Source organism: Periplaneta americana, chromosome 6, assembly GCF_040183065.1.
Source record: "Periplaneta americana isolate PAMFEO1 chromosome 6, P.americana_PAMFEO1_priV1, whole genome shotgun sequence".
Classification (NCBI taxonomy): Eukaryota; Metazoa; Arthropoda; class Insecta; order Blattodea; family Blattidae; genus Periplaneta; species Periplaneta americana.
Genome location: NC_091122.1, coordinates 107,143,847 through 107,159,145, shown reverse-complemented (window position 1 = coordinate 107,159,145; position 15,299 = coordinate 107,143,847). Strand labels below are relative to the sequence as shown.

Genomic DNA, 15,299 nt, shown 5'->3' with positions numbered 1-15,299 from the left:
GGTTCAAACCCAGCCAAAGATAATTCTGGGATGAAAAGAAATATATTTAAGCACAGCTTTGTTTGCAAGGGAAATAAATCTGGAGTTCCTATGTCACACGAAATTTGTGAAATATAAAAGGGTCTCACAAAAATCGACTGAATAATGTCACATATTCATATACAAAAAACTCTACCAGATGATATCTCGTGTCTTAAAATATAAAAGAAATGAAAACTGTCTAAATCTAAGCTGACTTAAGGTTGACCCCGATGTAAACAAAAGCATGTATACCTACTTACTTATCACTGGCAGATTAATTTCTCACAACTCTATAGCATTGCAATTTGAAATATAGTCCTGGATTAGAAAAAAGATTTAAATTGAATCTTTCGTTTTTATTTACATCTAAGTACTTTATAATGGGAAGCTGAATACAAATATTAATGAAAATCGCCAGAAGGATTATAGATATAACTGATTTAATTACGATTATTAGCAGCCATCACCTCTGAGGAATATCTGCTGCACCAACACTATATATATATATATATATATAAATATATATATATATATATATTTGTACCAAGAAACTGATCAGAAAGAGGAAAAAGAATTGGCTGGGTCACTGGCTGAGAAGAAACTGCCTAGTGAAGCAGGCACTGGAAGAAATGATGAATGACAGAAGAGTTTGGGGGAGAAGAAGATATCTAAATTATGGTTTATTTAACAATGCTCACAACTGCAGAGGTTATATCAGCATCGCCGGTGTGCTGGAATGTTGTCCTGTAGGAGTTATTTTACATGCCAGTAAATCGACTGACAAGAGCCTATCGCATTTAAACACACTTACATGCCATCGACCTGGACTGGATTGAACCCACAACCTCGAGCATAGAAGGCTAGCACTATACCAACTATGCTACTGAGGCGACTAAGAAGCTATCAGATGATAAACAACATTAAAATATATGGATCACATGCAGAGACAAAGAGGAAGCCAGAAAATAGGAAAGATTGGAGAAGGCAGTGTTTGTAGTGAAAAACCTGCTCTTGGGCAAAACACTATGAATCAATGTACCGAGAATAATATTAGTCTTTGATGGTAATTTGTGGCTGTGACATGACTGTGGCCCTAATGTTGTGAAACATACGAAAGGAAACCTTCTGAAAAACCATGAAAAATTATTATTCTAAATGTGTTTTATCAATTGTGTGTGAAGCATCTTGTGTTGCCTGTAAGGGAAATTGTGAAGCTAATGCCAGGAGTAACTGGTGTGTCGACAAGCATTTGTAGTACTGTAAAGAAATTTCAAAATAAAAAAGTACCAACTTCGGGAAAGAAAACGTGAAAAACATGTTTCTGTAAAAACAATTGTGTTAAGTCTACAATACACAGGAAAATGCATCAATTAATTTTCGACAATGAACAACCTGCAATAAAATATTTTAGTTGCTGTGAATATAATCCAGAATTACAAAATTTCAAAAGAAGTAGTTTTCAAACCCTTTTAAGTGAAACTGGATTTACATTCATGAGAAGTAGACAAACTGTATTTTTTGACAGAGATGATATTTTAATATGACAGAGGATTTATTTGAAAAAAAAAAATCGCTCGTTTACAGGAATGAGGGTCGAAAAATACATTATTTAGATGAAACGTGGATTAATGAAGGTCATACAACCTCTCAAGTGTGTACTGACACACCAGTGCAACAAGGCAAGCATTTCTATCTGGGTTAAATAATACAAGCGGGAAAGTTAAAAGATTAATACTTCATATAGGAAGTGATTATTATTTCTTGAGTTATAGTTTTCTGATTTTGAAGTCTAAAATAAATGGTGATCATCATGACGAAATGACAGGGAATGTATTCAACATCTAGATTTAGAAAATTTCTTTTTAAGTTACATTCAAACGGCATTATTGTTGAGAAGAATTCACTGTATCATAGTGTGAAAATTGAAAGAATCCCAAACAGTTCGTGGAATAAACAAATCATTGTAACCTGGTTAAAAAACAAGAACAGAAAAATTGATGCATCTAAAGTAAAAGTTGAATCCATTACTTTCATACATGTTTGAACCCATGAACCTTGAGTTTAATGGACATCATGGGATCTGCCAGACAATCATAATAATCCAAGGCGATTGGCTCTTGTATGTTACTTGCTTTTGAAAATGAGTACTGTACAGTGTGTCTATAAAAAATGTTAACACTTATATGGATAGTGATTTACACTCACATGCATTAACTTCAAAATTTATCCACTTGTTTACCATCGTGTTCAACATATGTAAAGAACTTTTCTCATGTGGTATTCAGAGCTTGGATGGACATTTCTTGAGAAATTGTTGCAATTACATCTGTTATTCTCTCTTGCAGATCATCAACATTATGTGGCATATACACAGTCTTTCAGCATGCTCCATAACCAAAAACGCAGGGAGTCACAGTCTTTCAGCATGCTCCATAACCAAAAACGCAGGGAATAAGATCTGGTGAACGTGATGGCCATTGCATTGGTCCTCCTCCACCAATCCATCTTCGTTGAAATGTTACATTAAGATATATTCAGATATCCCAAGCAAAGTGTGGTGGACCACCATCCAAGATATTCCATACAGTTGAACTGGAGAGACCAAATTCTGCACTGCATCATCTTGTTGATTTGCTTGGATTATGTAAGAAGTCTTTTGTAGAGCAACTTAAGCCAGTTTCAATGAACTTGTCACAAATGCAGTAAATGGTTAAACCAAATGGTGAATCACTGTTGAAGTAGGCTTCATATTTTTTGCGAACCATATTGGAGGTCCATAATCTTTCGTCTTTGCTCCAACAAATGAAAACAAATTCATTGTAACCGTGGAAATACCATGACCAACCTTATTTTGAAGAAATGAAAATATGTTGCTCCCAAAGTCCTGTGCATAATCATATAAACATAAACTGAATCACTAACCACATAAGTGTTAACATTTTTAAAGCTACAGTGTATATATGAGCAGCACCCATCATTCTGCTTAAGAACAGTTGCTGTCAAGTCAATACTCACCATTTTAGGATCTGCCAGATCTTGCACAGGTACTTCTTCAGGTTTGATATCATTCATCAACACGTACAGGGTCTGAGCCAATGTTTGAGACAATTTGGCAATCAGCACTTGAATTGAGTCCACACTTGGGTCACTGCCATTCATGTAATTGTACTTCAATTCCAGGCTATCATCCATTATACTGTGGTAGTACCTGCAAGCAACCCAGATTCAGATTTCAATTCAGGTTATATTTAGAGTGAAATGTAAATCTGTATACATGACAGCCAATTGACTTTTTGTATGTCTACACCTGCATATACCTAACATTATTCCATATCTGCAAGTTTTTTACTTTAAAATCCATAATGACTCTGTATTAATTGTGAGATTACAGCATTTCGAACCCAAGTACAGACCAAGAGTCCAAAACTCATAAGATAGTTGATAACTAGTATGTCTTTTCATCTGTAAAATTCTTAAAACAATTCTCTTACTTTTATACGTAACTAATCCATAACATTTCATCACTTTACTAACACTGAAGGTTCACCAACTTTATATACTTTCTGAAAATATGGTGACCAAAGCATAATATTTCACATCCATTAGATAGATATCTTTGACTTTCAGATCCTGCCACTGTAACAGTGAAATTAACTGAATAAATAAACTATGCAGTACCAATGAATACCAACGCTAATTTATTGCAGATAAAGTAAATAAGGATCTAAGTGCCATTTCCATACTTTCGAGGAAAATGTTGAAACTATCAGCACACACACATACCACCACTGATGAATGCCTAATGAACGAATGAAGGAACGAGTCTGGACTTGCTTATAATGTTATAGGGCTCGGTATACGAATTGTTGATTTTTTTTTTTTAACTAATGGCACTTGACTTGCATTATTCACCCAAGTATTCCCATCTGGTAAGTGACGCCAGAAACAGAAGGCATTGCTGTTGGTGTATGATGATGATGATGATGATGATGATGATGATGATGATGAATGATTAATGGAGCAATGGTGGAATGCCAGTAGAAGAAATGGGAGTATCCCGCAAAAATCTGAACCAAACACAGTCTTTGTGCACCAAAAATTCCAATTAGATTTGCCAGATTTAGCCATTAAGGAGATGACTTATTTCTAGTACGTTTAAATGTAAAACTCTGATTTGTGTTAAAATCACTTTAAAGTTCATAATATAGTACATTCTGAATATATAACTGTTTTTATGGGATGAACTGAATTTCTAGTTTAGAATAAAGATATCGCGATGGAATATTCCTCAAGAAACTGCAGATTTTTTGGCCGCTAATTATAGGAAGAAAATGACCAAAATTAGCCAAAACCCAGTAGAGTATCCCCTAATATCTTTGTATTTGCCCTTGTGGTGGCTTTCATAATGCAGTTCAATGCTGCATTTCTTTGTGATCAACTGTTTTCCATATATAAAACATAACACGTCCCATTCATGTTCCTTGCATAGGAAATCAAAACATATCATAGGTCCTCTTTCTAGCCTCCATTACGTCGTACTGTATGTACTACACACTCTTTGTTGACTGCCATCTCTGCCATAGAACGCATGCTGTGCTTTCATGCACATGAGCATGCCTGCACTTCAATTGGCATCATTTTTCGGCTAATGGTAACAAACTGTTATTCCAGTTAAAGCACAATTTTCATGAAAATGGCATTTAGACCCTTCTTTACTTCAAGTCTTCAATTATCAAGAAATGATAGTAACTACAGAATACTCGAACATAAAATGAATCATTGAAAAGCACAAAAATCTTGCTTTCCCAGGGTGTCTGCCGAAAATGCGAAACAAAAATTAGTTGCTTTTTATTTTAGTTACCATAACTTAATTACTCATAAGCACGATGAATAAGCAAACACATTTCAGTCATCTCACAATCTGTCACCAGATTTGTTTCTTAAGTTCTCCGATTTTCAGTTCAATGGATGCACAGTCAACTTCTTTCCAAGTCTCTCAGACTGTTTTAAGACTTGCATATGTAGTCACTGACTACCAACCACTGCAGCTCAGGCAGCACCACAAGGATTAAAAAAGTGAAGCAGAACATTATGCATAATTTCGTTATCCACGACCATTCGAGTCTTTTAAATCCGTTACTTTCGTTAAAAATTGCTTAAATTAGTTACTTTTGTTACTTTCGTTACCAGTAGACACCCCATTTTCTCATAAACCTTGGCAACGAGGGACTGAAGCTCCACGTGTAATAATATTACTTGCCCTACTCAGCTAAAGAAGTTGACACCATTACAAATGGCTCTGTACCAGCTGGCATGGTGTTGTGAATAGTTCCTGGCAGTTAAAGAAAAGGTCCAGTAACAAGTAAAACCAGCAGAAGTGTACTTCAAACCTGCTCAAAATCTAAATTTCTTTGTTTAATAAATTCTATGATATACGAAATAAAAATTCATAGTGGTACTCAATTGAAGCCTTGAATCTATGACACTGTTGAGACTAATAATCAGTGGCTTCTCCTGCATATTTCTTAAGAGGAGGAAAGAAGTTAACAGCATAAAATGACACCCTCTTGAATGAAACATGCCACAAATTAGTCTACATGCATGTATGTAAGACAAGGTAGTGTTGGAGTTGGCCTTCCCTTTTGTATAGCAATGATCTGTTCTTGTAAACTGAGTTTCCTAAATTGTCAAAAATATAATATGTTTTCACTTCCATTCATTGTTGAATAATTGCACAAATTAACAATTACAAGGAAATTCACAACCTCACAGCATTTTTCGCGCATACTACAGCATCACACGTGTTGGAAGAGACCAGTGGCATATTTAGGAAAACATCACACATTAGTTTTTCTATATCTCTAATACAAAAGGGGGGAAAATTTTTTATAACTACTGCATACCTAAAAATAGAACTTTTCTATTGCCACTATAAATATTTCATTTTTTATTTCAAAAAATATTAATTTAATCATAAAACCCATGTGCTATTTTGTTAACCACAGTATACAGAACATACAGCAAAAATTTGAAGTTCCTATCATCAAAATTGTAAGAGCCTTTGCACTTCGAACCTAACGAAATGTGCTTAAAAAAAAAAAAAATGTAAAATTGCCATGGAATTGAAGTTCAAGGATGCAGCCAGTTATATATTGCGTAATTTTGATGCTTTCGAGTGCCACAGAGCATTGAAACTTGCCCAACATATAAATAAGACATTAGCTGATTCATTTTTACAGGAAAACAAAAATATGATTTTTTTTTTTACTGAAAATGACTAAAATTTCACCCAATTATTGTAACAGCATTTCTGTTTTCAGAATTGTTTACAAACATGTAGCTCAAGACTGAAGCTCACTTGTTTAAGTATTGAGAACTGTGGTCAGTGAGAACCACTCCAGGAAGATCTCTTCTAGCAGCCAGGAATGTCTGCAATGAAGATGGAGGCAAGCTGTTTGTACGGGTCCGATTGAATTGAAGTCCCAAATCTTCACCATTTTTATTCATTGTGTCAATAAAATTGTCCACCTGAAAAAATTTACTCACTTGATTCTTCTACATATAAAGTTTATAATAATCTACTTCTAATATGTTTACAATACTGTACTTGTAGAACTTTTACTACCGTATCTAGTAACATACGACACTTAAATTAGCACTCATACCATCAAATTATGAGAAACTACTTAAAAGGTAGGTCGGAATGACACTAACATAAGAAACCAACACAAGAAGAGTTTAAAACACTAATGTAATGTTTCTCCTTTCGTGTAGTATCTTATAAAAACTACAATACAAATCAATATAATTAAAATACTTTCCATGTTATATCTATCTCCTTCCACCCTGAACATCATGCACAACTCTAAAACTAGAAATTTCTATAAAAGAAAAAGTTCACAATATCCTTCACCTACACTTGCATTATTTCTATTATCCCTCTTCGTCTTCCCCAAATACCCCAGTATCTCATGATATACATAATGATTAAAAATAATGTGATAGTACTCTTCCATACTTTAATTTAATTAAGAAATGGTGATTATGATGATGATGATGATTTCCTAAAACAGGGATCTTGGTAGTTACACCATTTACATTCTTCCCAATATAGGCTAGTTATATCTTATGCACTTTGTCTTTACTTAGGGCACTGCACTGAAGTAGATGAATTGCATTCATTACAATAACTGTGTTTCATAACATATAGGTGTCCATGTCGAGTATTTTTATCCTGTTCAAATGGTGTACATATAAAAATACAACGAACAAAATTTGCGTGTCCAGATACAGGCATTGTCTGAAATATAAAGCATTAAATGTGAGGGTTGTTTGAAAAGTTAACAGCCTGACATAGACATTAAACTAGGATTATTCTGAAACAATCTTTATTTCTCAACAAAATCCCCCCTGAGATTCACACATTTGGTCCACCAGTGCCACAATGCTGTTATATCCTTCTTGTACGCAAATTCCTCAAGGTCTGCAAACTTTCTGCTGCTGAAATAACCTCTTCATTTGACGCAAAATTTCTTCCCAGTCAAATGAGTTTTGAGTTTTGGGAAAAGAAAAGTCAAGAGTGCGAAATCTAGTGAGTAGGAGGGTTGTGGCAATAATTCGAACTGTAGTTCTTGTAGTTCAGCAACCACGATTGCAGACGTGTGAGTAGGTACAGTAGTGGCAAAAAAAAACTGAACCAACCTTTGTAGCTGGTTTCAGAGCCTTGTTCACTCGAGCACGACAGACTGGTAACTAAGACTTTCGTGGTTCGAATCCTGCCTGGGAAGAAAACTTTTTTTGGTTCCTTATTCAAATTTATTCCAATACTTTTCGACTGCAGCGATATTTTACTACTTAATTAACTTATTATTCCCAGAACATGAATTTTACCAGCAATCGAAAAGTATTGGGAATAAATATGAATAAGGAACAAAAAAAGTTTCCTTCCCAAGCAGAATTCGAGCCACAAAAGTCTTAGTTACCAGTCTATCGTGCTCTGGAGTGAACAAGGCTCTGAAATCAGCTACAAGGGTCGGTCCGGTGTTTTTTGCCACTACTGTACATTGTCGCACTGTCATGATGAAACAACACTTTCTTCTTGGCCATACCGAGCCTCTTCTCGCGAATTTTTTCTTTCAGTTGCTGAAGGAGATTTGAATAATATTCTCTGGTTATTGTTCTCCCTTTGCTAGACAGTCAATAGTGATTATTAGGGCCCGGATTTTTATGTGCCAAAAAAATTAAAAATATTTATTTTTTATGTGCTCAAAATTTGAAAAATATGTTCTAAATCTAAAAAAATATTTTCTGAAAATGAAAACAAAAACATCAGAATGTTTGTAACTTACTATAAAAAATTATATTGAAACTCACCAATTGCAGCTAAACATCAGATGTAAAATGCTGATTGGAGTTACAGTGCACAACAAATGTCATCTCCAAATGTGGGTCACAAATCCTTGCATGTTATCTGAGAACAATGCCTTATATTGAGAAAAGGAAAGTTCTACATCACACGATGTTAACCACCTTGCATATTTGAAGAGAGGTACATCACTAACACACACACGATCAAGTTCACTTATGATTTAGCCTTCCAAAACTTGAGCAACTTTGTAGAGGGTTTGGTAGCCACTATTTTTCTCAAACATATTCCTAAATTTATTTCTTAGAACTACTATTTTCAAACCTGAGATAGTGTTAAGTTGCCTTTCAACATACTGTATTTCTTTCACTGAATTACTCAATAAATCTACAGAAGTTTCTAGTTTCTTTATTGAGTGAATCAAGAAACCGAAATTAGCAGATATGAAGGCCAAGTCACATTTTAAAGCAGTATCACATGGTGCGCATCTCGGTTAGGTATATAAAGGCGAGGCTAAAGTTCCCTAAGACATTTCCTTGCTGGCAAGGAGACCGTTCTAACGCGTCCTCCATCACAAGGAACAGTTTTCCGACCCGGCCTAAGCCATTTTTCTTTCATTTGGATGTGTTTATACACAGCCACCACCTCGGGAACAGAGAGTCCTCTGTGCTCTGTCTCCTTTGTCCTACATACACGTACTATATCTCTCTCATCTGTTACTTATTCTATAATCATCATTCTATTTCTCCTACCTAAACTACAAACCTTCACTGTCTTATTCTCCTGCCCTTGATAGTTCATTCCCCAGTTTGTGAAACTCCAACCCTCTCCTCAACTCCCTCTAGAATTGGTAAGTTGCGAGCTGAGCTATGCTGATCCTCTGACAATAGAGTTTACAGCTTCCCTGCTCCTTGCGTCAAAGTCGCATACTATGGTGTATTGATCCCTCGACTGCAAGGAGCTTGTTCTCGTCATCAGAAAGTCGCGAGCTATGGCTTGTTAGATTCCTCGATCAAGAGAACTAACCGTCTACTTGATTCCATCTCTCTTGTTATCCTGCCGACCCCCTCACATCGTACGTGAGAGCAAGCCGACTTCCCCAGGCACTTCCAATACCCGTTACCCCTACCTCCATCTCACACAAATCTTACCTTACTATCATCCATCATAACTCTCCCCACATCGAAGCCTCAGGACGAATTTATAAGTTACAATTTTTTTTATCGATACACTGTTTCCCCTGCGTCTAGAACCAAAGGGAAAATATCTAATCTTTTTTTCTTTATTTTATTAATAAATATTATTTAAAACAGTCTTTCCTTATCTTCATCATACTCTAGCATCATCACTCCATCCACAAGCTACATGTTTCTTGTCCCATCACTCCCGTTTCCCCTCTCTACACGTCGACAATCGATACGCCAGAAGGATGTCAACAGAGACCAGTGCCCAATGTGGGACATAACTCTGTTGCATCATCACCTCCCCAAAAACCAAGCTTCACCCTTTTTGTCCCGTCACTCCCGTTTTCCCTCTCTACACGTCGACAACATGCCAGAGGGACGTCCACGGAGACAGGCGTACGACACTTTCTTGGAAATAACGAAATCACCTTTTTGTGCAGGCTTCTATTACTTTTACTTAAATATACTTGGCATTGGAATGGGTCGTAATATACTCCTCTCAAAAAGGCTTGATTTTCTTGGACACTGCTGCTGTGAAACACCGTACACTCTGATTATGAAATCACTCACTTCTGGTCTGTTACCTTCCATGCCACAGTTCAGCTGTTGTGTGACTCCTGATGTATATGACGTCATTCAAAAATCATTTCCAGAGATCGGAAACAACCCTACACAAACATTACTTTATGAGAGTAAAAATCACAGACAATTTTTGGTACAAAACAGAAAATTACAGAACTTACCATTTGGCGGTTAACAACATCATTGGATGAGGGATTATGCTGGTGACAGTAGAGTGTGGTGATATTCTGATCTGCTGTTCTTCCAAGGGTGGAAATTTGCCCCAGTTCGATGAACATGGCAATATTGTTTAGTTGAAGAGGTGGAGGTTGCTTGACCGAGGAGTCCCACTTCAGAGGGAATTCACCATGCTGCATGTCCCACACAAGTCGACTTGAGCCAATGTAGTCATATGACTCTCCACTTAATAGCAGGAACAATACATTCTTATCTGCAACAAGATTTCTCCTTAACCTTAGCTCCAAATTCCTATTCAATTCTCACATCTATTCCTCCAATAAGACTATGGCTTGGTTACGGAATAGTTTTTGAGCATTTAAACTGTAATGGAAGGAGTTATTCTAGCAGGCAGAGTTGTCTTAAATGCCACGATTAGTGTATCACCCTAGATCATATATACCCAGATTTCTCTGTGTTATAGATTTTGACAGTAACAACTTTTGTCAGGTTTACTATGCTGCCATTTAGTTGTTACATAAGAAGTCACGTCATAACTCCCATTTGAATTGCATTAGTGACTGTACTGCCATCTCGTGTTCGTTTATGACAGATGGGTGGTGATCCTGGCAGTTGTTCTCTTCAAAGTGCAACCGATTTTAACATAGGAATGAGCAATCTATATGTGATCTGGGATATCACTTTATTTTTGTCGCATAATTATTAATATCACATCACTTTTGCTATCTAAGAGTTCCAGAATCAACCCCACTCAGATGGCAACTGACATGCATTCTCATTTCTGCCAGCTTCTCTATCATAAAGAAGTCACATGTGACCAGTTAGCACTCAAGACTTTGTTTCCTTGAACCACAAGACATGGGACCTCTTCTTTTTTCCTGTAATTCCAATACTGTTAGAGATGGACATAACTTTCTAGCACCAAAATGTTACTTTACATATCTAATTCCACTAAATTTTTAGTGTAATTTTTCCTTTCATCTTTCCATGCTATCAGATATCTCTAACTGAAATCTGGACTGGAGGTCTTTCTTTATCCTTCCACCCTGCTGCCAGAAATTATGGTAGGCTGAAGATTTTCTTCTACCCACGATTTCTTATATTAATACTCACAAATCAGTATTTTATCCTTTTCCCTCCGCCTCCTGTCAGTGACAAAAATAACAAGAATATTCAATAAGCAACAATGAGGGAATCAAGGTCCTACTTTATAGTCCAGCTCTAACCCTCTTGTTTATGATCCATTTCCTCTCTCTTTGTTTTTATATGGCATTTAATGACAGCTCTGCATGACAAAGTTACCTTGACTTAAAAGATCCAATAAGATAGGTTATCTTTCCTAAACAAAAGAATGAATGTAATTTAAATTATTTCTCCAATGATGAAACCAGGAAAGTATACCAAATAGTTGGCAAAAGCTCCATACACTCCGAGAGTGTAACTTTTATTACAATGAAATTATTAGAACTAAAAATGTGATATTTTTATACATAGTAGCTATAGTACCTATGACAAATTCTACACATGACCCAGCAAAATTACTACTGAAATTATTACAGTGGAGAAATATGAATATATGTGTATGAGCATAATACTCATACCGATACTGTTCATATCTCAGCCTTGGCTTTGGAAATGTTGGGTTGAATGGATAGCTACTTTTCTATTTCAAAATATTCTCTTATAATAGTGCAGAGGCCTGACTCGTGTAATTTAAGTGTTTTTTGAACAGTTATATTTTAATTTAACATAAATTGTACACAGTAAAATCCCTTGTAACCAGAACCCAAATAACCGGCAATACCAAAATAACAGCACTTTTGACCAAGCCAAAAAAAAAAAAAAAAAAAAGTTTAAATCTGCCACATTGCAAGTCTGGGCCGTCAGTTTTGCCACATTAGGAAGTCCGCACGAATTTTCGTTTTCAGTGAATATTCGAACCTAGAATTAGTGTATTATTTGTGTTGTGTCATATGTGTTAACAAGAATAATCCACAGTTTTTAGTTTACTCAATTATGAGCAAGTGATAGAGAAATAAGCTTCACATGGCTGCAGTTTCAACATTTGGCACCATGAAATACGAATTTTTATATATATATATATATATATATATATATATATATACAGGTATTTATTCAATTATCTGGCAAAATCTCGTATCCGGTACTAGCCTGGTCCCTTTGGTGCCAGTTAAGAGGGATTCTACTGTATCTCCTTCTCATTCCTCTATCTCACATTTTCCCTTGCAGGATTCAAGAGCTAAGATTTATACAGTGCAAGTACAACTTACCCTGCTGACTATCGATGTCTGTCAAATTCTTAGCAATAGACGACAAAACCCTTGCAGTCATGAGGAGTGTAACAATTCCTGTCACTGGACTCATAGCACCTGGCACCAGTCCATCAAACATGGATGTGCCATCCATTCGCGCTGCTACAATGTACACAGTATTGTTCTTTTTCTCTTCCTTATAGCGAGGATATAATGTTGACCAGATATTGCGGTCTCCAAGTGGATCACAGAAACGAACTGGAGGAAACAACATGAACCATAATGCATGATGGACATTACACAGTGCAGTCTACTTAAAAGTACTGACCACTTATTGCATTTTTTCCATACAAATTAATATATTAAATTAATGTTTTTACAATACTTACGCACTAACAGAGACACACAAAACTACTCTCAATAACCTTAATAAGCCAAGGAAAAAAATTAATAAATACACAATTTTTTAAACATATAAGTTTCTCAAGAATACATCATAAACAGAAGAAAAGATTGTGTTAATGATGTTCATTTCAATTTTCTGGACAAGCTTATTTAGAAATACAAGCAGTATTATGTACTATACAGTACCAAAGTTAGTGTTCTTAAAAACACTACGTAATTTAATGGTGGTTTAAATGAAGTGTGTATTATAATTTGCATTAATGATAATAATAATCCGTGGTACTACAGCCCGTGAAGGGCCTAGACCGACCAGCCGGCTGCTGGCCTCACGCCCACATGCCAAAGCAGAGGTGGACGAGCATCCAACCAGAATGGAGGTATTGTGTGGTTAGCACGATGATCCCCTCAGTGTTATAGCTAGCATTCGCAACCAGATAATTTGCATTATTCATTTGATTTATAGAGTTCTCAAATGATGAAGCACAAATTTTCAGACGAATCAATAAAATGTATAAATAGAAGAAAATTTTCTCTAAATTACAATCAAAATTTAAGGCTTAAAAAAGAAAAATCAAAGTGAATAAGCCTCTTGAATAATACAGAATCAAACCCAGATTTACCCAGGAAGTCAACTGTCGCAACGTCCAGACTCTTAATGGATCACGATTACTTAGGTAAGCATCTTCACAGGATTGAATTATTCCCAATTTCACAGTGCTTGTTATGCAACCAAGACATGGGCCAATTAAATTAACGTCTTGTGATCTCTCTAAGATTATGAAGATGTTGATTGGGAAGCATATATATATATATATATATTGTCGTCATTCCTGCAATAACTCCTCTGTGCAAAATATAAAATTTTTCAGTAGGAAGAAAAAACACATTTATTCATTCTATTGCAGTGGTACATACGGGATTGTAGATTCTTACACTTTCGAAACAAAGAAATATAATTACATATAGGAGATTTTATTATTTGCTGTATCACTATTTAAGTTATTTAATACAGCAAAAATCTGAAAATCAATAAATACGTCACATAGGAACGACAACGAATACACAGTATATGCACGAACGCACGCACACACATTATAAATCAGTATGTTGTTTGTAAATAATTTGCCTAATTGTTTTAAGTTTTACTCAGTATGAATGAAAGAACTGTTGATCAATTATCAGTAGCCTGAGAAAAATGTATTTCAGAAACCTCAATACATATTTCAATTTAAACTGCACTGATTCTATGCATATAACAGTGTTGTTACCTTTGAAAATATAATTATGTTTAAAAGAATTGAAACAAATGTTAATATGATCTTCCCTCTATTTATAATTTCGTCTTGAAAAATCTGTACATTCCACTTACAAATGTGTAACTATCTGTTTTAAATAAATACACTAATACTCCCTTGATATTTAATAAGAAACCATTCTGCATATCCCTTGAAATAAAGAGTGTCCCAACAAGAATGCCGGATTTAATAATGTGAATAAATGCAACAAAAACAGATAAGAGCAGGTAGCAGTGCCGAAAACCCAACAAGAACAAGACATTGTTGGAACATTGCGCCATTGTCTTGTTTGTTCGATGGCACTGTTATCTATTCTGTTATCTGTTTTTGTTGCATTTATTCACATTATTAAATCCGGCATTTTTGTTGGGACACCCTTTACATAATCAAATATATATAAAAGTAGTATTATATTACACAATGAATATTTCATATATACCAACTAAATGTTACAGACATTTCATGGTGCAATAATAGTCTTCCACAAAGACTACCAGCTTCCTCAATCATATTATAATTCGCAACTAAGTATAATCCAGCATTTGGTGCACATGGTAGCATCGTGGTTAAGCCTCTGAGGGTTCAATTCCTGGTAGGGTCACAGATTTTCTCCATTGATCTGATCTTTCCAACCACACTATGGCCCTGGGGTTTAGTCAGCCTCTAAAAGAAATGAGTACCGAGGATATCTCCTTCAGGGTGAAGACGGAGGTATGTAGGACTGACATTCCCCTGCCATTAGTGCCAACTGTCTATAAAGGTGGGAGACTTAACTTCCTACTAGCCTATGGGCCACCATGGCCTGTAATGGGGATGACTTTACTTCTTTAGAATCCAACATATTTTATTGATCATAGTCATCTATTCTAATTCTTTCCAAGACATCTGCGACAGTAGTACATATTATGCTAATGTTTGTGTTTTGGAAACACTAAGCTAATTAATCATGTCACGAGTTCTCTGGAAGTTATTTTTTTAGAACTTTACAACATAGAAC

General features: G+C 35.6%; 1 protein-coding gene across 2 annotated transcripts in view; it reads right to left on the bottom strand.

The window, feature by feature from the left end:
- The window catches only part of Nct (Nicastrin), a 56,424-nt gene that overhangs the window by 14,030 nt on the left and 27,095 nt on the right, over positions 1–15,299 (bottom strand). For both annotated transcript variants that reach the window (XM_069828746.1, XM_069828747.1), the window contains exons 6-9: positions 12,621–12,860; positions 10,314–10,582; positions 6,380–6,549; positions 3,037–3,229 (exon numbers count right to left, since the gene is read on the bottom strand). In XM_069828746.1, coding sequence (XP_069684847.1) covers positions 3,037–3,229; positions 6,380–6,549; positions 10,314–10,582; positions 12,621–12,860 — 872 coding nt within the window. The remainder of the gene's footprint in view (positions 1–3,036; positions 3,230–6,379; positions 6,550–10,313; positions 10,583–12,620; positions 12,861–15,299) is intronic.